This window comes from Schistocerca nitens, chromosome 1 (genome assembly GCF_023898315.1).
Source record: "Schistocerca nitens isolate TAMUIC-IGC-003100 chromosome 1, iqSchNite1.1, whole genome shotgun sequence".
Classification (NCBI taxonomy): Eukaryota; Metazoa; Arthropoda; class Insecta; order Orthoptera; family Acrididae; genus Schistocerca; species Schistocerca nitens.
This window is the reverse complement of record NC_064614.1, coordinates 284,306,986-284,332,896: the sequence shown is the minus strand read 5'-3', so window position 1 is coordinate 284,332,896 and position 25,911 is coordinate 284,306,986. Positions and strand designations below refer to the sequence as shown.

Sequence of the window (25,911 nt, the reverse complement as noted above, 5' to 3'; positions counted from 1 at the left end):
TATCTAACGACTATAGGTAAAGCTACTCTTACCATAAATTTCAAGAGTTTTGGCTGAAAATTGCATTTGGTACAGAGGGTTCGGCGTTAAAATCTACTTTCCTGAAAAATTAAGAACAACTGAGTTACCCTCTTTTTTCCATGGACCCTTCAAACAGACACACACACACACACACACAGATATATATATATATATATATATATATATATATATATATATATATATACTCTGCAAATCACACTGAAGTGCCTGGCAGAGGGTTCATCGAACCACCTTCGTAATTCTCTAATGTTCCAATCTTGTATATCACGCGGGATGAACGAACACCTACATCTTACCATTCGAGTTCAGACTTCCCTTATTTTATGACGACGATCGTTTCTCCCTACGTAGATCGGCGTCAAATATTTTTGCATTCGGAGGAGAAAGCTGGTCATTAGCAATAAAATCTTTTGAAACAGTGACTGTTTTCGTTTCTTTTTGGGAGATGTTAATAACTTAATTGTTTTCCATGATGGGCTGTCTCCAACAACAAAATGAATAAAAAACTGTAATGAACGTTTCAAATCGTATTACATGAAAACATGATTGAGCCAAAACGTATTTCCTTCAGTGAATTAGTTTAAATGTTGTTGTTGTTGTGGTCTTCAGTCCTGAGACTGGTTTGATGCAGCTCTCCGTGCTACTCTATCCTGTGCAAGTTTCTTCATCTCCCAGTATCTACTGCAGCCTACATCCTTCTGAATCTGCTTAGTGTATTCATCTCTTGGTCTCCTCCTACGATTTTTACCCTCCACGCTGCCCTCCAGTACTAAATTGGTGATCCCTTGATGCCTCAGAACATGTCCTACCAACCAATCCCTTCTTCTAGTCACGTTGTGCCACAAACTCCTCTTCTCCCCAATTCTATTCAATGCCTCATCATTAGTTATGTGATCTACCCATCTAATCTTCAGCATTCTTCTGTAGCACCGAATTTCAAAAGCTTCCATTCTCTTCTTGTCCAAACTATTTATCGTCCATGTTTCACTTCCATACATGGCTACACTCCATACAAATACTTTCAGAAACGACTTCCTGACACTTAAAATGTATTAAGTGTAATTTAAAAATTAAGATGTTGCCTTCGTGCATCGGGAAACGATTTCAGTCACGACTAATTCTGGAATACAATCTAAATACCTAGTTTCTACCGATGAGAATTTTGACATATTTCATTAGGTCACGCAGAGAAACGTTTTTCTTGCTTCCTGTAAAATTACAGTCTGTGTATTTAGTACGATTTTAAATGACGCTCGTCAGATATGTGCTTGTGTTTTAGCAAATACTGCAGTTAAATGTCAAATACAGAAAAATTCTCAGAGGCAGTTTGTCACACAGCAAATTCTGCTTTGCCGAGTCGGCCGGGACACGGAAGCGGGCATTCAGAGCCGGCCGCGGTGGTCTAGCGGTTCTAGGCGCTCAGTCCGGAGCCGCGCGACTGCTACGGTCGCAGGTTCGAATCCTGCCTTGGGCATGGATGTGTGTGATGTCCTTAGGCTAGTTAGGTTTAAGTAGTTCTAAGTTCTAGGAGACTGATGACCATAGATGTTAAGTCCCATAGTGCTCAGAGCCATTTGAACCATTTTTTGGGCATTCAGAGCTGCAATTAGCGACAGGCAGTGCAGACTGCAGAGAAGAATGAAAATATGTACCTGGATTCGAGCCCCGGCCTCGGTAAAAATTCCCATTCGTCCCCTGTGTGTGCAATATACATCAGAGATGTAGTAGACTTGGAAGAGATCTCTGGAACCATATAGTTTCATTTGACCGAAGCACCTATGCCTGTGTTCAGGTAGTATTCCCAGTTTCGTTGAAAGCCGAGATGCTGTCCCAATACAGCTGGAGAGCCTCTCTCTGCAGTGCTGCTCAAGTTTACAGGGAATACCAAGTGGGCTGAGGCGTGAATGGGAATTAGGATTAAGGAGGGAGGCGTACTAATGTAGTTCGTGCAGTCGTGCAAAGCCAATGTAGCACGGTGGCGTAATGATCACCGCAGTGGTTAGTGCGTGGGAGACCCGGTTTCGAATCCCGACATTTGTACAAACATTAATTCATCGCTTTCGTCAGCCTATATACACCATTTACCCAATTTAGAATATTCCAGGTACAATCAATGAATCATTGGTAATAAGGTTTCGCTACACTTACGGTCGCTGCCCCAGAACTATAAATGCTTTTGAGCTATAAAGCACACTTTTCTAATGTGCTATCAGAAACTCTGTGTGGTATTTCTACTAGTCTTTGCCGTTTATATCCTTCAAGCGACGTCCACCCGTGACCAGAATGCTTCAGCGTAGTTATCCACAAAATTATACACGCTTGTTGTTGTTGTTGTTGTTGTTGTGGTCTTCAGTCCTGAGACTGGTTTGATGCAGCTCTCCATGCTACTCTATCCTGTGCAAGCTTCTTCATCTCCCAGTACTTACTGCAACCTACATCCTTCTGAATCTGCTTAGTGTATTCATCTCTTGGTCTCCCTCTGCGATTTTTACCCTCCAAGCTGCCCTCCAATGCTAAATTTGTGATCCCTTGATGCCTCAAAACATGTCCTACCAACCGATCCCTTCTTCTAGTCAAGTTGTACCACAAACTTCTATTCTCCCCAATCCTATTCAATACCTCCTCATTAGTTACGTGATCTACCCACCTTATCTTCAGCATTCTTCTGTAGCACCACATTTCGAAAGCTTCTATTCTCTTCTTGTCCACACTAGTTATCGTCCACGTTTCACTTCCATACATGGCTACACTCCATACAAATACTTTCAGAAATGACTTCCTGACACTTAAATCTATACTCGATGTTAACAAATTTCTCTTCTTCAGAAACGATTTCCTTGCCATTGCCAGTCTACATTTTATATCCTCTCTACTTCGACCATCGTCAGTTATTTTACTCCCTAAATACCAAAACTCCTTTACTACTTTAAGTGTCTCATTTCCTAATCTAATTCCCTCAGCATCACCCGATTTAATTTGACTACATTCCATTATCCTCGTTTTGCTTTTGTTGATGTTCATCTTATATCCTCCTTTCAAGACACTGTCCATTCCGTTCAACTGCTCTTCCAAGTCTTTTGCTGTCTCTGACAGAATTACAATGCCATCGGCGAACCTCCAAGTTATTACTTCTTCTCCATGAATTTTAATGCGTAATACGAATTTTTCTTTTGTTTCCTTTACTGCTTGCTCAATATACAGATTGAATTACATCGGGGAGAGGGTACAACCCTGTCTCACTCCTTTCCCAACCACTGCTTCCATTTCATGCCCCTCGACTCTTACAACTGCCATCTGGTTTCTGTACAAATTGTAAATAGCCTTTCGCTCCCTGTATTTTACCCCTACCACGTTCAGAATGTGAATGAGAGTATTCCAGTTAACATTGTCAAAAGCTTTCTCTAAGTCTACAAATGCTAGAAACGTAGGTTTGCCTTTTCTTAATCTTTCTTCTAAGATAAGTCGTAAGATTAGTATTGCCTCACGTGTTCCAACATTTCTACGGAATCCAAACTGATCTTCCCCGAGGTCCGCTTCTACCAGTTTTTCCATTCGTCTGTAAAGAATTCACGTTAGTATTTTGCAGCTGTGACTTATTAAACTGATAGTTCGGTAATTTTCACATCTGTCAACACCTGCTTTTTTGGGATTGGAATTTTTATATTCTTTTTGAAGTCTGAGGGTATTTCGCCTGTCTCATACATCTTGCTCACCGGATGGTAGAGTTTTGTCATGACTGGCTCTCCCAAGGCCATCAGTAGTTCTAATGGAATGTTGTCTACTCCCGGGGCCTTGTTTCGAGTCAGGTCTTTCAGTGCTCTGTCAAACTCTTCACGCAGTATCTTATCTCACATTTCGTCTTCATCTACATCCTCTTCCATTTCCATAATATTGTCCTCAAGTACTTCGCCCTTGTATAAACCCTCTATATACTCCTTCCACCTTTCTGCCTTCCCTTCTTTGCTTAGAACTGGGTTGCCATCTGAGCTCTTGATATTCATACAAGTGGTTCTCTTCTCTCCAAAGGTCTCTTTAATTTTCCTGTAGGCAGTATCTATCTTACCCCTAGTGAGACAAGTCTCTACATTCTTACATTTGTCCTCTAGCCATTCCTGCTTAGCCATTTTGCACTTCCTGTCGATTTCATTTTTGAGACTTTTGTATTCCTTTTTTCCTGCTTCATTTACTGCATTTTTATATTTCCTCCTTTCATCAATTAAATTCAATATTTCTTCTGTTACCCAAGGATTTCTACTAGCCCTCGTCTTTTTACCTATTTGATCCTCTGCTGCCTTCACTACTTCATCCCTCAGAGCTACCCATTGTTCTTCTACTGTATTTCTTTCCCCCGTTCCTGTCAATTGTTCCCTTATGCTCTCCCTGAAACTCTCTACAACCTCTCGTTCTTTCAGTTTATCCAGGTCCCATCTCCTTAAATTCCCACCTTCTTGCAATTTCTTCAGTTTCAATCTGCAGATCACAACCAATCGATTGTGGTCAGAATCCATATCTGCCCCTGGAAATGTCTTACAATTTAAAACCTGGTTGCTGAATCTCTGTCTTACCATTATATAATCTATCATACACGCTTAGTAAATACAAAATGGCCTAGCGTCTTACAGTCCAGTTGCTCAGATAGCTGTACTCCGCCCACAAATAGATTCATTCTCTCTTATATCTGTGGCGTCTTGTGTTACCTCATCATTCATAAACACACTAGACCATCGCCACTTTCAGAGTTTCTTAGAAGTCTGCCTCTTGTGCCTCGATAGCTTTCTTCTGGCCGTTAAAAAAAGCAACATTTGCTGTTCTCTTGGTCGTAACACACATGTAAAGTACAAAAACTGAAGACAAATGTCTTTTTCAGCATCATCTAACTAGGGAGGTAGAACAAAACATCTGCATCTGTCAACTGAACAAACATCATCATACGATAAATAAATAAGTATAATATCCCTTTCCACCCACAGTGATCATACGATTTCACTCTATTTCTTCAGTGATTACAAGATGCCTACGAATTCCCAGGGGTTTCACAACACACTGCTGTGTTTTGTTTAATGCGTAAGTCCATGGCAGGACACAGATTTCCAACAACCGTAAAATGCTCTATGTGTGCTGTAGCTTCTTATGGTTATTCATTCTTGAAAAATTTAACACTTTATGAAATATGATTGTGTTGTAGGTACACTTAGCAAACATTTAGGATATTAGTGTCTGCTGTAGGGGGATATATTTAATGGGTTTCAAATGGATTCACTGGGAGCGTTTGTACATGGTTACAACTTTATATTTGTATGTAATTAGTTCTATTACTTCTAGATGCCAGGATAATCAGATGAAGAGATTCTTGTGTAATGTGCCTGATGAGAAACTGTTTCTGATGTTTTCATGTGAAGCAAACAACTAAAATTATTACAGAGAATGTAGCCGATAAAACTGAATATTTCGTAGTGACTCGGGAGGTATCAACACCGGAATGTGGTCCTGATCTATCCCTCATTCATTATCTGAATACACAAGAAGTTTTAACTATCAAGTTTCTGATGTAGGTAAAGTTTCATTAGAGTAGAGCTTTGCTGTTGGTTTTAGTGGTAGGAATATGAGAAAGCAAGTAAAAATATACTGGATAAGCAATGATTCTGAAGTGTCTAAAATTGACACAGAATGCAGTGTGACGGAGAAATAACACGAGTACAATACTGTCAAAAAATACAGCGTTGTTATAACTAAACAGCGCCTACTCACAGATACCCAGTGTAAACTGCAATTATCGAAATTGGTTAAGTACGCTAATGGATTAATGCAGAACCAATTTACGCTAGAAAAAACTAAACCTAAATTTGCTCACCAGGTTCATATCTGGCTCTGTGAGTGTAAGAAACACGTTGCAAGAAGGACGTGCAGAAATGTTTGTGTGTGTAGTGGATTCTGAATGGGACGTGCTCGGAAAAGGACAAAGAAATAAAAAAGACATAATATTGATTTCTATTATTACTAACCGCTTAGACAATTTGTTCAATATGAGCACTGAGACGTCGAAGAGATACTGTACAGCGGCAGATCTGCACCTAATGACCAAAACTGGAACTAATTTTTTTCCAGTGTAAATCGGCTCCATATTCATGCAGTAGCATATGTACCAAGTTTAGCTACCATGCGATATTTACAGCCTACATGGGGCCTCCGTGAATAGCTGCATTTTAATTATAACTACCTGGTTATTTAATGTGTGTTTTTTTTTTTCTTTTTTCTTTCATCGGAATATTCCCTGTGGGCCCACGCGATGCAACAATGCAGCGAACATTTTTTTTAAACTAATTAAAATTACGTTGTGTTATTCTGAGTAACTGAAAATTAAAAAAAGAGAAAATGCTTGTTTGAAAGAGCCCCAATGTCTGGGCTGGGAAGGGTTGTGCACGCCACTGAGGAGACGTGTGGTTGGTGTGTTTCAGAGGCCCAGCTGCCGAGGTTCGCGGAGCCCATTCCCAATGTGACGGTGACGGTCGGCAGGGACGCTCTGCTAGCCTGCGTCGTCGACAATCTGCGCGGCTACAAGGTAAGCCCGGCTGCCGTGTCGAAATGGCTTCCCGATTTAGGTCTACTCTGCGAAATTAAGTTTCCTGACCCCAAAGAGGTGGCACAAAGTCCATTTTTGCTAATGGAAGCCACCTTAAAAGTGTTATAGCCGAAAAAATTGGTTTCACTGACACCGAATATAGCTGTGTATTAATCGACAGGCCCTTCAAACTTTCTCTATTCTACGATAACTGTAATGCATAAACGGGTAAAAAATTAATCGTGCCAAATTATTGATTATACGACGGAAAATCTGAATGTAGTGTCCAATAAGTTTATTGCCAAAGAGTTTAATAGGTAACAAGACAAAAATAATCACAAATGAACTTACAACTTTTACCTACTTTTCTACATAGTCACCAACGTTATCAACACATTTCTCCAGTCGTGGTACCAGTTTCAGTAAGATCTGTTCCTAGAAGTACGTTTCATTCGAGAGTAACCATCTGTGGACTGCTGATTTCACTTCCGCACATCTGTTGCAAAGCACACACCGGCCAGGAATTTCTTTCATGGGACTAAACAGATGCAAGTCCAACGGTGCAAGGTCCGGACTGTCACAAGCACATTTCTGGCAGACTGAGTCACTCTGAATTTTTTTCGTACAGGAAAATCGGCATGTTTCCACTCTATAGATGTCTGCTCTGTTTGGCGCATATAATGCTATACCCACAACTTATCACCAGTGACGGTTCCTTAGAAAAAGTCATGCCCTGCTGCGATGAAACGCATTAATTTATCCAAGCTTACCTAGGCTTGTCATCATTCGCTGGCCCTTGTTACCTGTCAGGTTCTGAGGCACCCAACGAGCACTAACTTTACGAAATTTCAACGTGTCTCAGACAATATCGTACACCGCAACATAGGAAATATTGAACTGCTGCGATAAGGTTCGCAGTCGCACACGCCGGTCGTTCAAATTCGCTGGCTCCGACATTCTGCGTGGTTGAAGCTGTTACCGGCCGCCCAGTGAATCGCGAATCATTAAGGTACACACGGCCCGCTTGGAAGAATGCATAGCACCTGGAGACAATGCCACGGCCCATACAGTTGTTCCCACACACAAAACGCATATCCCTGTGAATGTCACCCAATTTATGCCGTTTGACCCACAGATGTCGAGTTACACTTCGCTACCCATCGTAAGTTGACGATAGCAACATGCTCGCCATGTTCGTTCGTAGTTCAGGGTTTCCTCGCTAGAGTTGCACATGAAAACGAAATACCCTCCGTAGAGGAAACTTCAAACTATATCGTCGTGAAATTTCAATGTTCCAGCTGCAACTCTACAGTAGAAAAAAATATATTGTGCTTTACTTTCCGATCCTTCCTCGAATTTTAGCTTTTTCACATTTAATTTTATTGTTCATGGCTATCGTACCTATTTTGCACGTATTGTAAGCACTACTGGTGCAGTCAGGTATTGAACTGATGAGAACTATACTCTGGATAATTTAATTAATTTTATTCAGCTCGACGCATTCTTGTCGTGCACTGACCGCCTAGTTAGATTCTGTGAACATTCTTCACTTTAGTTCAGGTTAACTTCGCTACATTAACTGGGCATAGTCCTCAAAAACGTTCTATTAATGAAATGCACCCTACAGCTATGGAGTATATAGCAAAATAGCTGGAAACAACGTACTTTGGCATCAGACAAGGATATAGAAATAAGTTAGACACATATACACACGTAAACAAACAGGCGCACATGCGAGTGTATCTAATACATCATTCAGCAAATTGGTGCAAGACATGAATTTACGCCCACTGCTATGCTGCAAGATCGTTCAAATGCACTTATCCTGAACTTTAAAACGTACAAGTGTTTACCTGTAAGTAAAGCGGTCATCAATCCAAAGATAGTTTCGAACATCAAAATGCTTTACTAGACATGACCCTGTTTGGAGGTGGTATGCTGTTGCCTTCGTCCGACCTTTGAACTGATTTTATGTGGACTTAGAGTTTAGCGTGGATTCCGAACCACTATGTAACTCGGCATTTCTCACATCAACGAAGATTATCAGAGGTGAAATAAGTGACAAATGACGGACACAAATCCTAAAACTCACAGGGGATCGACCCCCGGAACCTTGGGATTGGTAGTCTGGCACTTCAGCACTTCTTTTATCTGGTTTTGTTCGTTATTGTTCGTTGTATTTGTTCGGGTCGGACGTCCCTTGACACCCATTGAAGTTCATCGTTGATACATTCACTCTGGGCAATGATTGCGGTAAATAACAAAGTAAAAGAAGATACATTTTTGAATTGCCTATATTTTCTTTTGAAAGTAAAGCGAACGATTGCAGCATCAGGTAAGACTGGTAACATCAGCGGCGATTTGTACATTATGGTGTCATTGTATCAGTAGTATTATGATGGAGATGGCAAACCTAGCTCAGTTTGGCTATGGAAGCTCGACCTGAGGTCCTGTTTCAGAGTTAAGAAGGCCTGGTTTCCTGTTACGTCTATTTCGTGTGCTGCAGTTAAAGCCCTGATGTGTCCTGTTAGTTTTAGAATGACTACTTCAGATGTTTCTAGGCGTTCCATACATATTGATGTACATATTTAATACCACACACATGATGCTGAATCTAGAAAGCAATACATTTCAAAATGATTATATAGAATCATCAGCTGATTTATTTTCAGCTATTCCTTTAGAAAGTTTTTACTATGTAGGAAGTACATTCTGTGTATCCACGTGACACTAATGCAAGGACTGAGGAAAATAAAATGTAAAATATCATTTTGTGGTGTAGGATGATGGTGAGAATCGAAAGTGACTGGGGGGTAGTGCAGGCACAGACACTACAGAATAGTTTTATTACATAATACGAACAATTTAATAAATCTGATTGCACACATGAGAAACTACAAACTAAGAACTAGCCCTCAGGTTATCAAATGACCTTGACACCTAGTACAGTAAAGGAAGAAGTATGTGGGTAAGAACCACTAGCCCCCATAGGGATGTGGATAGGGTTGAGAAGACTTGGTAACCCATGGTATCTAGGACAACCGGCATAATAAGTGTTTTTTGCAGGTAGTACAGAAATGTATCCCAGGGGCTTTATGTGCTGGTGGGGATGGCTGAGAAGAAAAATGGGGAAGAAGGAGATACCCAAAGAGAAATGGGGAGGAGGATATGGACGGGAATAGACGGAGGAGGAGGTGGAGGAGACCGGTGGAAGATGAAGAAGGGTAGTCAGCAGATGAGTAAGGAAGAGGGGGAGGAGATGGAAAGAGAGGGGAGGAGAAGGAGATGTGTGAAATATACCGGATGACAGTTATTGAGCTACATGAAATAAAATAGTCACAGTTTCTGAACGGTTTGCGTTAGGACATTCAAACTGTGCAATTGACCGTGGGACATGATGGGAATTAATATGCGCTGCATGGTTTGGTTTAGCGACGAAGCCCACTATCATTTGGATATGTTCGTCAACAAGAAAAATTGACGGATCTGGGGACTGAGAATCCGCATTTCGTGATCGAGATATCTCTTCACCCCCAGTGGGTGTCTGTGTGGTGTGCAATGTCCAGTCATGGAATAATCGGTGCGATATTCCGTGATGGCCCGGTGACTACCGAAGACACGTGAAGGGTCTGGAAGATGATTTCATTCCCATTATCCAAAATAACTCTGATTTCGACCAGATGTGGTTATGCAAGGCGGAGCTCGACCCCATCGAAGCAGGAGAGAGTTTGATGTCCCGGAGGACCGCATTCCGGCTCTGGGCTACCCAGAGGCCCTCCGACAACACACCATGTGGTGGTCTGGTGGGGGCGAAGGGGAAAACAATAAAACTGTGAAGCAGTACGCGCCGAGAGGTCCTTTGCAGTCAGATTAGTAAGTAGTTACTTGTATTATCGGAGACAACCAAAGAGAGTAGCGAGGTAGGGCCATGTAGAATTATATGCAGTAGTAGCAGTGCAGCTGATGTTTTTATAGTCGTTTAGCTGTGGACTTCTGCGTGTAACGTCGTAGGTAACGGCTCAGTTAGTATTAACAGTTACATTTTTAAGTGGACGGAATGATGCTAGTTAGTCATTGTCTTTGTGTTCAGCCTTGGCTTCTTCGTGCATACAATAATTCATTTAGATCAAGTATATCAACAGATGATATTGCTTTCTGAATAAAAGAAAAAGTGGTAAAACACTCAGTGTTTGACGTTTGAATACTTATTCCAATCCTAACCTTTTGTAGTACGGGAATTCCCCCATACTTATGCCAATGGACCATTTTACTTCTTCCTGAACTGTGTCGCCCAATCACAAGCAACACTCATGTTTGGGACATGACACAGGGTCGTAACGGCAGTTCTTGGTGTACCTGATGTAACTGTATTTGGTCGGCTCTGACCTGACCTGCTCCCCTGGCCTCTTGCAATAGTCGTTACTTTATTCATTACCGTTAGAAAACGATGGTGGTGCTGCAATACACATACTATAGGCACATAATGCTTGGCGAACTGTTAACGAAATGCGGCTCGTGAACTCTTAAAAAGATTATAGCCATAAAAGACATTGATAAACACGTTGAGAATTGGTACAGGAGAATATAAAGAGCTTAAAGGGGAAACAAGAAAGTGCAGATGGACAGAATACGTGTAGAAATATCGTAAGGTGGTTATATACTAAAGGGTCACGAAAACTAAACAATCTAAATTCTGTGACTGTAATAGTCCGGAATTCGTTCCTCGTTGTTAGCGAATAATGCAGGTAATACGAATGACGAAAAACCTTTCGCGAAAGAAGTATAAAAGTAAAAGAAAATTTATTACGCACATCTTGCAGCGCAGCTCATCTGCAATAGGTTTTAACCTCTCTTGCGGTCACTCGGGAAGTGTACCTTCACACCACAGTTAGTGCTACGTTTCTGCTCCACTGAAAGTAATCGTTACATCATCTGATCAACCTAACAGAGATGCACATGTTTATAGTACCCAAAGAGTTTCCTGAGACGGTATCTTTTCTTCAGTACGTATTCGTTTCCTGCAAACTGACGATCTACTAGGAGCGAGCTGAAAGTTGATGTGGTTAATGTTTATTGCTGTTTATACCACCATAACAGACAAACTGCAGTGTACAAATCGAAAGCTGCACAAGAGAAGTATAGTTGCAATAAAACGCAAATCATTATTAATGAAATAAATATACAGACTTATGTTTCCTCTACTGTACAAGCAAAAGCTATACAATGAGTGAAAACCACAGAAAAGATTTGGTATTGCCCCAGTAAACCACAGGTGAATTAATTTCGCATGGAAGAATCTCATAAATATTGTTGTGTGAGGAACTAAGGCCTAACTTTAATTTCCTGAAAAAGGGTTCGTAGAAAGGGTAACAAATTTTCCAACGAGAAAGGCTACAAAATACCGGTCCGCTCGTATCTCAGTGTTCTTCACCTCTCTGCTTTCTTTAATCAAGCGGGATTAACAAGAGAGGAGGTTCGACCACATGGTTTATTTAGTCAGTGCGAGAACTCCACTGTGGAGGTTAATAGAAAACGTGTAGGCATTATGAGAAAATTCCACGAACATCTCTTCCGAGAAGAGTCAAAAAATATAACATTAGTGTTCCCAGGAAGGCAGAATGGGAACACATTGAAACTTCTACAGAGGAGTACAAGGAGTGGTTCCCGAAAATTCAATACTTTAATCAGAAAGGATTTCGCACACGTATTTCATGTAGGCTGTGTACATTATGCTGCTAACCGAACGGTAACTTGCAGAGCACGAATTTAGACGGTTGAATGATGGCATAAACGGGCATTTGAGCTACGAGAAGTAAATATTTGTTTTTAGACCTACATGCAAATTTTTCTTTCATTACATCTCACAGAATTGTGAAATGTCGCCTACAAAGTACTTTAGTTAAATTGTCCTAAGTTTTCTATGGCACCGGAAGTAATTTATGTTGGAAGGCCGAATGGGAGTGAATGTACTATTTCAAATTTGATGTTTATTGTAAGAGGACACAAGATATCCCTCAATCCTTTTGACAATTACTTGAAGAGTTTAAAAAGGAGTAGAAAGTCAAACGGTAATTGATGTTGCAATGCGTAATTTTAACATTTATTTACAAGTTTGACTTAACAATCTCCTTTAAAATCAAATAACAGTTATCTACGATATGTTGTATTCCGATTGTAATTACATGAATCACAGTCTCTGATTACATCTACATTTTCATCTTGCTCCGCAAGCCATTTAAAGGTGTGTGACGGAGAGTCCTCTCGTGAAAGGCGTGCGGGAAGATTGACTTCGGTAATTCTCTGTATTAACTCCACTTTCTCGAATTTTCTCATTGTGGCCATTTCGTGAGATGAATGTGGGAGAAAGTAATATGTTGTCCGACTCTTCCTGGAAAGTGCTCACTCGAAATTTCAATAGTAAAACTCTTTGCGATGCACAATGATTCTTTTGTAGCCTCTGCCACTGGAGTTTGTTCAGGCACCTCGGTAACGCTCTCACGCCCTCTAAACAAACCTATGATGAAATGCGCCTCTCTTAGTTGGATCTTCTCTACCTCTTCTATCATTCCAACCTGGTAAGGATCCCAGATTGATGAACAACGGTCAAGAATATTTCCAACAAGATCCTTATAAGCGACCTCCTACGTGGATGAGTCACATTTCCTTAATATTCTTCCTATGAATCTCAATCTGCCATCTGTTTTTCCTACTGTTTGTCTTATGTGGTTTTTCCACTTAAGGGCTCTGGGGATAGTTAGTCCTAGATATTTTACGATAGATTCTGTTTCTACGAATTTTTCACTGCTGGTTTAGGTGTACGGTAGCGGATTCCTGTTTTATGTATGCGCAGTATATTATATTTACTTACATCAAGGTCCAACTGCCGGAGTCTGCTTCATTCATCAATTCTCTGCAGGACATTTTGCAGATAGGTACTGTCTTCTGGCGTTGCTACATCCCTTTAGACAATCGCATCGTCCGTAAACTGTCTTAGGGGACTTCCGACTGTTTCAATTAAATCACTGTCAACAATAACGGCCCTGTAAAGCTTCCTTGGGGTACTCCGGAAATTACCTCTACGTCCATCGATTTTGTTCTGTTAAGACCGACATGTTATGTATTATCTACAAGGAATTCTTAAATCCAGTCACCAAACTGGTCCGATACTCGGTAAGCAGTGCTGGACGGTGTCAAATGCCTTCCTGGAGTCAAGGAGTACGGCATCAACTTGAGCACCTTTAGTCGCTGAAAAACGGTCTTACTCATTGACATGGTTATCGACAAGAAATAGGAAAGACTTGATGAATATGTTCTATGAATTGTGTTACATACTCATTTCATCGATGTCATCTTCTGATATCCGAAAACACAAACAGTTAACATAGAAATTTAGTAGATTATTGGTGTTCCCAACAAGAAGGAGCATGGATGCAGAAAATAACGATTACATAACAATTTACAAGATGGTATCTTTACATCTTTTTATTAAAAAGTAACCACAAGTTTTTTCTCGTTCAAGCATTTGGCAAAATACCTCACTGGTGATTTCTAATAAGTACTTAGCCAGAGATACTACCAAGTGACGATTTCTCGGCTGGCAGAATACACTAAACTTTGTTAGGAAATATCTGTGACTACCTCTGTGACAACGTTTTCATACTGCGCCCTAGCTGTTTCGGTGCTGTACGAATGTCGGGTAAGGATTCGTCAATATTTCACGTATGTTTGGCTCTTTATACATAGCGCATCTAGTCCTGCACTTCCCAAATTATAAAGCAACCACCTGGATGTAAGTCTTAATGATACATTTACTGGACTGAAAGTAGTAGATAAAACACAGGACGTTTAGAAAAATACGTGGTCCAATGACATTCCTCACAAGGCATTCGCACTGTAGTACTGTTCGACTGTGTAGACTAACAGATAACAGAGTGTAAAAAGAAGTGGGTAGCGCGAATGATAACACACCAGTTTTACTAGTCGAATCTGTGTTAAACACATGGCAGTCATTCCTAAATATTAGATCTCACTGCGCCCGAAATCTGATCAAAAAGTTTTCAGGATTCATTTTTAGGATTTAGAAGTCCTTAGCCGCTAATAATCTGGTAATCATGAATAACAGGTTACATATAAGAATACCCGTTTTATACCCCGCATCTGCGAATGGAACATGAAAATCCTTTACCTGGTCTATGCTGGATCTCTTGTGGAATAGTGGTTGCGTCACTGGTTGCCATGCTGCGTGTCGCCACTTCGAACCCTATCACCATAAAATCATTGTAATTTCTTGAAGGTTCCTGAAGCTTATTACGTTAGTAATGCTTACATTTTCTAGATTGTTTTACGTTTGTATAAATAGCAGCGCCCTCCGTTCAGAATCGGCCTTAGTGTCTGTTATACCGGTTCTTCAGTAATACGTGTTTTACTTCACCAACGACCCTGCTTTCGGCCTTGGACTTGATTGTGGTTACGACGTGACATTGTTGGGTGGAGATCAAAAGACTTCCATTTGAGAGCGTTGCTGCCGGCTGGTATGGCCGAGAGGTTCTAGGCGCTACAGTCTGTAACCGCACGACTGCTACGGTCACAGGTTCGAATCCTGTCTGGGGCCTGGATGTGTTTGATGTCCTTAGGTTAGTTAGGTGTAAGTAGTTCTATGTTCTAGGGGACTGACGACCTTAGAAGGTAAGTCCCATAGTGCTCAGAGCCATTTGAACCAATTTTTGAGAGCGTTGCTGCTGTGTACATGCAATGTAGCGTGACACCGACGCTGGTATATAAGCAACGATATGTATTCAATGGATCAGTGTAAAATTCGTGTCTTTCCGACGTGCGTTCAGTAAATGCGAAAACGTGAATTGTGGAGACGTAATTACCAAATGAGTCCAAACAGGAGCAAAGTGCTGGTTCTCTTTTGTAGGCTACAAAAGGACAAACAACGGTAGACATTCATCGCAAATGAAGAATGTATATGGAGAAGCTTGTCTGTAAATAACCAACGTTGTGGACTGGTGCTCCAAGTTCATGTAACGCAAGTCCCCATATCCTCAATATCGTAACCCAGAAATTACGCCAACTCAGTGGGAAACACTAGATTATCTCTCTACAGACCACTCCCCATTGGATTATCAAGCATTTGGTAACTTAAGTAAAGGCCGTCAAGGGCCGATAATTACTGTTGGACCAAAATATGGTGCACGCTGTTGCAGCAGGACATGGTATTTTATCAAACGGGCTTCTTCAACCTGGTACATCGGTGGGATGATTGCCTCATCACCCACGGAGATTTTGCGTCAAAGAGGCATACCGATTCTGGACTGCACGGCCTTAGAACGGAAACTTTTTTGTTCGCCCCTTATACGTCACCGTTTCTCCAATAAGGCAACGTAAAATCCGGCGCATACGTGGTAAAGAATAGGAATACAAGCAGTACATCGTTCCTACGGTGCATATATTCAGAAGTCCAATGGTTTCCAAGGCAACAGTAAGTCACCTGGACATCACGTATCCATCAGTGTTTCCTGGAGAGAGAAGTAAGAAATACGACGGCAGGACAAAACGATCCGACTGACTCATCAAGATCAGTGGACGAGATATCATGATGTGTTCGGAAAATCTGTACATTTACTTGGACCGCATAGTGTAACAATTGTTCGATGCACCCCACTACGAATTCCCCTCCTGTACCAACCTCTTCGTCTCAGAGTAGCACTTGCAACCTGCATCCTCAATTATTTGCTGTCTTCTTCTACAATTTTCACACTCTATAGTTCAGTCTAGTGCCACGGAAGTTATTTCCTGATGTCTTAACAGTTGTCCTATCATCCTGTCCTTCTTCCTGTCAGTGTTCTCCACTTTTCCTCGCCTATTCTCCAGAGAATTACCTCCTTTACCTTATCAGCCCATCTTATTTTTAACATTGTTCCGTAGCATAACATCCCAAATGCTTCTTCTTTTTCGGTTTTCCCACAGTCGACGTTTCACTACCATACAATGACGTGCTCCAAACGTAAATTCTCAGAAATTTCTTCCTCAAACTGAGTCCTGTGGTTGACACTAGTAGATTTATCTTGGCCAGGAATGCCCTTTTTGCTATAGATAGGCAAGCCCTTTTTGCATTTTGCATTGCTAGATTGTTGTTTATGTCTTCCGTGCTCCGTTCGTCATACGTTATTCTGCTACCTAGGTAGTAGAAGTTCATAACTTCATGTACTTCTTGATTGCCAATTCAAACGTTAATTATTTCACTGTTCTGCTTCGTGCTACTTCGCATTGCTTTCCTCTTTCTTCGATTTACTCTCAGTCCATATTCTGTACCCATTACAAAGTTCATTCCATGTAGTAGATCTTATAATTCTTCGTCACTTTTACTGGGGCCAGCAATGTTATCAGCAAATCTTATCATTGATATCCTTTAATTTTTAGTTTTAATCCCATTATTGAACCTTTCTCTTATTTCAGTCATTGTGTAAGACGTCATGGTCTCCTGACGGTCATTGCTTACATATTCCGCCCTCACAATCATATTCCACACATCAAGACGCTTCATTCGAACCGAAACACGATAAGATAAAGTCAATGTTGTATGAATTCATGTAAACGATATGCAAATAACAAGTATGCGCGCCGTGGTTAAAATACTGGAGGCTGGCGTACACACATACATTCCAGACACGACGGTCACAGGAGCTTTTAGTTCGGGAGAACAACCGCACGCCAGGAGGCCGGTCCCAACCTATCTACGTCGGCCGGTGACCGCCCGTAGAGCAGTCAGCGTTTGCCCGAGTGAAAGGTCGACCCCGTGCTCGGTTTAAAAGCAAATTCCACTACATTGTGTGGGAGCGCCCAGCATGCGCATTCTTTACAACATAGCACGCAGTTTCAGAGATTTTAACAGGGAGACAGCAAACGCCAAACGCCGATACTACATATTTCTGGATTGGTCGCCTTAAACGAAACGTCATTCTCCCGTTTTAGAAGAGCAATGCTGATTGGCAGACGATATTCCTGACGCCTTGACCTGAAGGAGTAATGGAAGAGACCGAAAGATATACCCCTTCACGTCTGGCATGGAGAGGGGCCATTCCGTTGTCACTCTTTTTAGCGAGAACACGTAACGAGAGTGTGCGCGCTCGTACGTGTACTCAAAGAGCGAGGAACAAGTCTCTCTTCAGTACTTCACTGGGAGAGCACCTCTGTCCAGAGTGAATCGGAGTGAAACTCTATACTGAATCCTTGCGGTTAAGCGTTGTTCACTGTGTTGGCCATCACACTTATTGTGCGGTGTGAATGGACAGAGTTATAGTTAAATGCCCTCGAGCAAATTTTTGAGTGGCATCGTGGTGGACTGGTTATCTGACCGGTTTACCACGCCATCAAGGCGTAGGGAGAGTTTGATTGGCGAAGGTCAAACCAGATAGAACGAGAGTTATCTTATTTGTCATCAGCGAGCGGCGCAGACAGCAGTCATCTTGGCTTACGGTATTGTACGCTACAGCTCTTGCGAGCCCCATATTTCCTCCACAACAGTACACTTCACTGCGTTTCACACGCGACAGCCTCGACCGTACGTAGCAACATTCTAAAGGGTAATTATTCAAGTTGAGTAGGTGCGGCTCTCAGCCATTATGCCAAGTCAATAACAATCTTAAACTTTATATAGAAATTTCATCAGCGAATCTTCACATTCCGAAAAAAAACCGGAAATAACTTATTCAGTTCATAACTAAAAGTGACATTGTGATTTTCTCAGAATTTCAGGAAAATAAATAATAATTTTCGTTAGTTTCATGTTTTTCTTACACTAACTAGCACTACTCCAGTACCCAAGTATCCCACTAGTTACGTAAGAAATTTTGTGAATTTTTGTGTCATTTCCTTACAGCAGACGACTCCAGAAGATATTTATTGCTGAAAGTTTTTCAGGCATTTCACTTTAGAACGTTAGGAGCGTCTGTCTGACTTCTGTAGTAGTGTGGGGGTGGAAATCGCATCTTGCAGGAGCCACAGGGTAAAGGGAACATCTCAGATTAATCCGTTGCGCAGAATGACAGAATAGCACCAACACACTCACAATTGGTTCTTCATTGAACGGCAGGGGCGAAAGACAACATATTTGTCGTACACCTTTTTAACCTGAGCATTTCGTTCTTGGTCTTCCACTCTCATTGTTCCGCTCAGCTCTTGTACATATTGCATATTACCCGTCTTTCCCCATTCCTTACCCATATTTTTCTCGGAATGACGAGCATTTCTTTAAAGTCAGTACCGCCATTAGACTGTTGTTTATTTGCAATGTTATATTAACAGTTACACGATCATGATTTCGTCTTCAAAGTGCCATTATCAAGTGTTTTAAGTGTTACACAGTGCCTAAGATGGCATACTCTCGTATTTAAAATACACTATTAGAAGAGAGTATGCCATCTTAGGCACTGTATAATACTTAAAACACTTGATAATGGCACTATGAAGCCGAAATCATGATAGTGTAAGTGTTAATGTAACACTGCAAATAAACAACGGTCTAAAGAAATATATTATGGCTATGGCCCTCATTATGAAAAAATTATTAATTTCGAATGTCTTGCATCACTTTACATTGTCGCCGGCCGCGGTGGTCTAGCGGTTCTAGGCGCTCAGTCCGGAGCCGCGCGACTGCTACGGTCGCAGGTTCGAATCCTGCCTCGGGCATGGATGTGTGTGATGTCCTTAGGTTAGTTAGGTTTAAGTAGTTCTAAGTTCTAGGGGACTGATGACCATAGATGTTGAGTCCCATAGTGCTCAGAGCCATTTGAACCAACTTTACATTGTCGAACACTTTTTCCTATTCGACAAATCTTGATTCTTCTTCAATCTTACGTCCGTTAGCAATCATAACGTCAGTACTGCCTCCTTGGTACTTTTACCTTTCCTAAAGCCAAACTGATCGTCATCTAACACGTATTCACGTTTCCCATTCTTTTGTACGTTTTTCTTGTCAGCAACCTAGATGGATGAGATGTTGAGCTGATTGCGCGATAATTCCCGCACTTGTCAGCTCTTGCAATCTTAAAATAGTGTGTGTGATGCTTTTCCGAAAGTTAGATGGTGTATCACCAGACCCATACATTCAACACGCTGACGTCAGCATCCCTTCTGCCTTATTCGATCTTCAAACTTCAAAAGTTCTTTTAAATTCTGATTCCAATACTGGATCACCTATCTCTTGTATATCGACTCTGTGTCCTTCTATCGTGTCATCAGAGAAGTCTTCTCCCTGATAGTCTTCCCATCGATCCGCTCTCTCCTCTGACTTAACAGTGGAGTTGCCATTGCACTCTTAACGTTACCAACGTTTCTTTCGATTTCGCCGAATGTTATTTTGACTTTGCCGCGCGGGATTAGCCGAGCGGTCTCAGGCGCTGCAGTCATGGACTGTGCGGCTGGTCCCGGCGGAGGTTCGAGGCCTCCCTCGGACATGGGTGTGTGTGTTTGTCCTTAGGATAATTTAGGTTAAGTAGTGTGTAAGCTTAGGGACTGATGACCTTAGCCGCTAAGTCCCATAAGATTTCATACATATTTGAATATTTTTTGTTTTGACTTTTCTGTATGATGAGTCAGTCCTTTCAACAATCATCAACTTTTCGATTTCTTCCCATTTTTCTTGTAGTCATTTCGCTTTGTATTTCCCCATTTCTCAAATTACTTTCATTCTTAAGTGACTTGTATTTCTGTATCCCTGAATTTCTCTGCACCTTTTTGAACGTCCTTCTTTTGTCGACCACCTAAAATGTTTCATTGCTTATCCATGGTTTCTTTGCAGTTTTTCTTTCCAATTCATGTGATTGACATCCATTTCCCTTCAACTGAACTGTCTGCTGAACTATTCCGTATCTCGGTATTTGTAGCCTCAGAGAACTTCGAGCGTATCCCTTCATTCCTTAGTATTTCCGTATCCCCCTTCTTAGTGCATTGATTCTTTTTTACTTTTAGTACTTTCAACATTGCAGCCCAGTCAGCAATCTTGATAATCTAATATATAAGAACTATCAGCCTCGATTGCGATATACTCTCTCTGTCTGTTCATCTTTCGCTTACGACCGTGGTAAGTATATCTGAACTTTCGTTGTCGGTGTTGATTTCCTATAGATTCTGATGACAACCCTATCATTAATCTGTTCTCAGTAACGCACTCTCTGTCCTACGTTCCAATTCGTAATTAATCCTACTCCTGTTATATCATTTTTTGCTGTTGTTGATATTACCCCACAGTCATCTGACCAGAAATCCTTATGTTCTTCCCATTTCATTTCACTGACTCCATTATAAGGAAACCGAAACTTAGCCTTCCCTTTTTCAGATTTTCTAGCTCCCCTATCACGTTCAGACCTCTGACGTTCCACGCCCCGACTCTTAGAATGTTATCCTTTCGTTGGTTGTCCAATCTTTTTCTCGTGGTGACCTCACCCTTGGCAGTGTCCGAATGGTGTCTTGGCAGGAATCTTTCGCCATTACAGAGATCATCTCGACACTTTCAAAATACAGGCCCCATGTCCTGTGAATATGTACGATGTATCTTTAATGCAGTAGTTTCCACTGCCTTCTGCCTCCTCATGCCTTTGATCATTGCTGAGTCTTTCTCCTTTGCGAGGAATTTCCCATCTCAAGGGCGATAGAGTGCCATGAACCTCTATCGGCTCCTACGTCCTCTTTAACAAGGCCGTTGGCAGAATGAGGGTGACTTCTTAAGCCAGAAGTATTTAGCCGCCACTGCTGATGATTCTTAATCAAAATGTGAGCAATGGCTGGTTTCGAACCGGGACGGAGGACGTATGATTACTAATCAGAGACGCTACCGCTAAACCTCGGGTTCCATCGCGCTTTACGGAAGAATAATTGAAGGACAGGGTCCAGAGTTATGGCGAAACGAAACAGTCACACATGCAGAATGTTTTGGCCTGTGCAAGATTCTGAATCCGAATATGACAGAAGCCATCAAAATCGTAGCGGAAAATATGTACGGAGCTCTTCTGGTAAAGAATGTCACAACAACAGAGGAGTTATTCAAGCGTGAAATGCAATAGCGGAAAAAAGAGTTATGAGCGATTCTCGAATGTGACCTCTATGGCCAGCTGTAGAACTCCACTATTGCCTCGTCTCTCTTATACGCCAGGTATTAAGAGGACGCAGCAATTTATGACAGCCAGAAATGTCGGACTAAGTACACAAGAGAAAGGAGGTAATACACAATATCGAAGAAGATGTGTATCTCAGCGACCAGTTGAACGCGCCATGAAGAATGGACTCAGTCAAGGCGGACTTACATCACAGCTGCCAAACGACAACAAAGCATCCGGCAAACTCAGGCACCACCACTGCTCCGCCTGCAGAAGAACAGACATTGGACGATGGAGGATAATGCACCTACAGTTTCCACTGTTGACATCCTGTACACATTATAGAGTACCGCAGAGAAGAAATACGAGTGTTCGACGATGTCATCCATCGTAACAGTTATACAACGCTGGTCAACTTCCGACGATTATTAACTACCTGTACAACTAAGCCCATCTTCGTGCCCTGGACGAGGTCGGTACCCAACATGCCATCACCGTTCCCCCTGATCACAAAGAGGATCCAACTGCTCACCTAGCCGTCAAATTAAGGAAAATTAAACTACACGACCATTTGGGGCGAGGTGAGGACGCCTCACTTGAAAATCCTCCATACACGATACTTTCTATGACGTCAGGTTGTCTCATCGACGGCCATCCTGTCCGTGTGCTAGTCGACTTGCCTGTTACATTTATCGTCGCCAACTAGAGAAAGCTACGATCTGTAATACGGAAACGAGCGCGCTGTAGGTTGCGAATGGGAAATACGTTCAGTCAACAGAAACATTTGTAGCAAGAAATTCTAGCAATGACACAGCACAGCCCTTCGAATTTGTCCTTTTATCAGAATTCAGACATGATGTTAATCTCGGTTGGGACTTCTTGCAGACATCACTACCGGTTGTAGACTGTATAAGATCAGAGCTCCAGATTGGCGAAGCTACTCCAACAAGCACACAACAGTCCGGACGACTGTTTGCTGTTGAAGATGTTTTTATCCCACAGTCAACAACGAGTTTCACGCGTCTGTCAGTACTCAGTTACACTACGTAGCTTTTGTCTATTGCAAAAAGCTACTCAGATTCACAAAATAAATCTCCATAATGTCGACTGTGATTAGCATTCCAGCACGTGAAGGATAATTATGAATCACTAACTCACACGAGCGGCCACAGCTCATCCCTAGAGGTACGTGGGTAGGAACTTCTGAGCAACTCCAGTAAGGGCAGCTCTTAGCCCCTGAAGAGGTATCGTGCTCGGCTCCTATTAAAGATAACACAGGAGAGGGGCTACAATCGAACTCTCAATAGGATACGATCGGTTCTAGGAACAACGTCAACAAGTGTTAGCCTTTCTGCGCCGAGTTTTGGAGGCTTTCATATCCGGAGTGTGGAAAAGACAGCGCCCCACGCTAAATCACCATAACAACATCCACTAATTAGCCAGCGTTCGTATTGGCTGTTTTCGGCTGAACGACGTGTAATTCGAGACGTCGACGAGATGACATCGCTGAATTTTCGGAGAGTCGTTGGTCCTCTCCTCTGGTCCTTGTGAACAAAAGCGATAACGAACGGTGGTTCTGCGTCGACTCCAAACGACTGAACAGGTTCAGAGATCAAGATATCTTTCCATTGCCACGAATTGATGACGCACTTGATAATGTGAAGGGCACAAAGTATTTTTCAGTTATGGACATGCAGAGAGGCTATCGGCAAATCGAAACTGACGAAACAGACAGAGAAAAAACTGCCTTCATTGCATCTGCTGCTTTTCATCATTGTGCCGTTTGGACTATGTAATACACCACGAGCAAATAATAAAGAATCTTAAATGGACGACACGTCTTTGGTGTCTGGATGACATAGTGGTTTTTTCGAAGACACAATTAAACTCCTTGACCACTGGCTGAAGGCCTCCTCCAGAATCCGTAAAGTAAGTCTTCGATGCCCAAAAAATAAAAATTTTGGGGCGTGTAGCTGATGGCGATGGAGTCCCTCATGATCCAGAGACAATAAGTCATCGATTCTCCGCCTCCTCGCTACACGCATCACGTGAGAAGCTTTCTCGTAATGAGCCCGTACTACAGACGATTGATAAAAGACACGACCATTCCAAGAACTACTATAGAGTGACCAAATTTTCCTGGAACGAGATGCAAGAAAAACCTTTCCATTTTCTCAACGAGATGCTAACTTCTCTAGTCCTCGTATTGTATGACCAGAATGTTGAGACAAAACTTCACACCAACGTCTTGAGGACAATGTATGTGGAGCAGTAGCACAAATGCAAGAAGGCGCTGAAAAGAGCTTATGATTCTAGCGTATTCTCAAATTCGAGACAAACCAATTTACAAAAGAGTGCTTGCAGTTTTTTGGGTCAACCATTTACCCTTGTGATTGACCACCATTCTCTATATTTGAGGCGGAAAATCGAATATATAACAAACGAAAACTTACATTTTGATTTATACACATGCAGTACTTGTAGCCGGCCGAAGTGGCCGTGCGGTTAAAGGCGCTGCGGTCTGGATCCGCAAGACCGCTACGGTCGCAGGTTCGAATCCTGCCTCGGGCATGGATGTTTGTGATGTCCTTAGGTTAGTTAGGTTTAACTAGTTCTAAGTTCTAGGGGACTAATGACCTCAGCAGTTGAGTCCCATAGTGCTCAGAGCCAATTGAACCAGTACTTGTACTCGGTCAGAAATGAGATGAGACAAATGGGAGCTCCAGATGGCCCAGCTCTTAGAAGAAACAGCATTTTTGGCGCGGGTCGAGGGCGTCATCAGCCATTTACGTTAGCAAAAAGTATCGGTTTGCGCAGCGGAAGATTTACAAAATACTAGTACGAAATCCAAGGGTCGTGGTTCTGAGTCTTTATTGAGGACCCCATTTTACATTTTTTTCCTTGCTTACAACGTAAGTAAACCAAAATAGTGCTGATGTATTTTATTTGTTCATATTTTCATAAAAGGCACGAAAATGAAAGACATAGGAAAATTTTGGATTGCTAATGAATTTTTGCGAGGACTCTGGAAGTAACTTTTGAAGAATGGATTGTGATTAAAGCATATAGGACTTTGTATTCCGTTAGCGTCCTTTGAACCTTCTATCAAACCTCGGTGGTTCATGCAACCCTGCGATGTCTGTATTTATCGTCAGGTAAAGAATTTGATCATAAACCTCCAAAAGTGCGCTGTTACCTCAACGAGAGAGAAAAAGAAATCACGTTCCGAGAAGGTGCTACAAAATACATTCCATTGTACATTACCCACTATCTTCGACAGTATTTGGTGAAATGCTGCGTTACGCGTGGTTTACTGTCAACTGAGAGAGAGCCTTTTATGTATGTCAACCTAGTTCATTCTTCTATAGAAACATTACACAACCATGTCATAGCAAAATGCGGACTTTATAACGAGTGCAAGGTGACGAGAAAATTACTGTTTCTCTTGTTTTTACAATAAATATTGCCAAGCACATGAAGTAATTAATTAGAAAATAATAACAGTATCTACAGGGTGGCGCACGAACAGTAGACACATTTAAAATTCTCACAACACTGTATTTCCGAAATGAAAGTTTTCAGATTTTACATACACGTGGTATGGACCATGGGAATGCATTTTACTTTGTCATGTATCCACTTAGCGAATTAAAGTACATATATTCCTTACAACTTCGCGGCACAAGTCTTTATTTAACTTGTTGCATAACTGCACCATCAGGGCACATATTTCCATAATATACTGTGGTCTCAAAGCAAACAGTTTCTGTTTCAAATACCCTCCACATAAAAAATCATATGGGTTTAAACCTGGACCTGAAGGTGGCCAAACGAATCGTCGGCTACGTCGCTGCGGATAACGTTGGCGGACACCACACGACTGCGGAGTATTTCCTGCAGAAGGCCCGCTACAGAGTAGACGTAGAAGGTGTTGTGTCATCTGGCGTAAACCACTGTGGTTCGTTGGAATTGGTGGCAAGATGTGCACAAAGCCATTTTCAAACATTGTCTTGTAACAGTCAGCACTGACAGTTTGACTGAAAGCACAATTACCAATACTGTCACTTTTTCCCCAAATATTATGCTGCCTTTCTCTAATCCAAAATCGAACTTTTTTTTCTGTTTACTGTCACATTGAGGTGGAAATAAGTTTTGTCTGAGAACCACGAGTTCAATATTATTTCATTTCTCCTTCTGCCCATGATAAATACT

The 25,911-nt window shown here is 41.7% G+C and overlaps 1 protein-coding gene across 3 annotated transcripts in view; it reads left to right on the top strand.

Annotated features, from left to right (window-relative positions):
- The window catches only part of LOC126248163 (lachesin-like), a 1,464,009-nt gene that overhangs the window by 627,961 nt on the left and 810,137 nt on the right, over nt 1–25,911 (top strand). For all 3 annotated transcript variants that reach the window (XM_049948938.1, XM_049948928.1, XM_049948919.1), the window contains exon 4: nt 6,498–6,601. In XM_049948938.1, the coding sequence (XP_049804895.1) occupies nt 6,498–6,601 (104 nt within the window). The remainder of the gene's footprint in view (nt 1–6,497; nt 6,602–25,911) is intronic.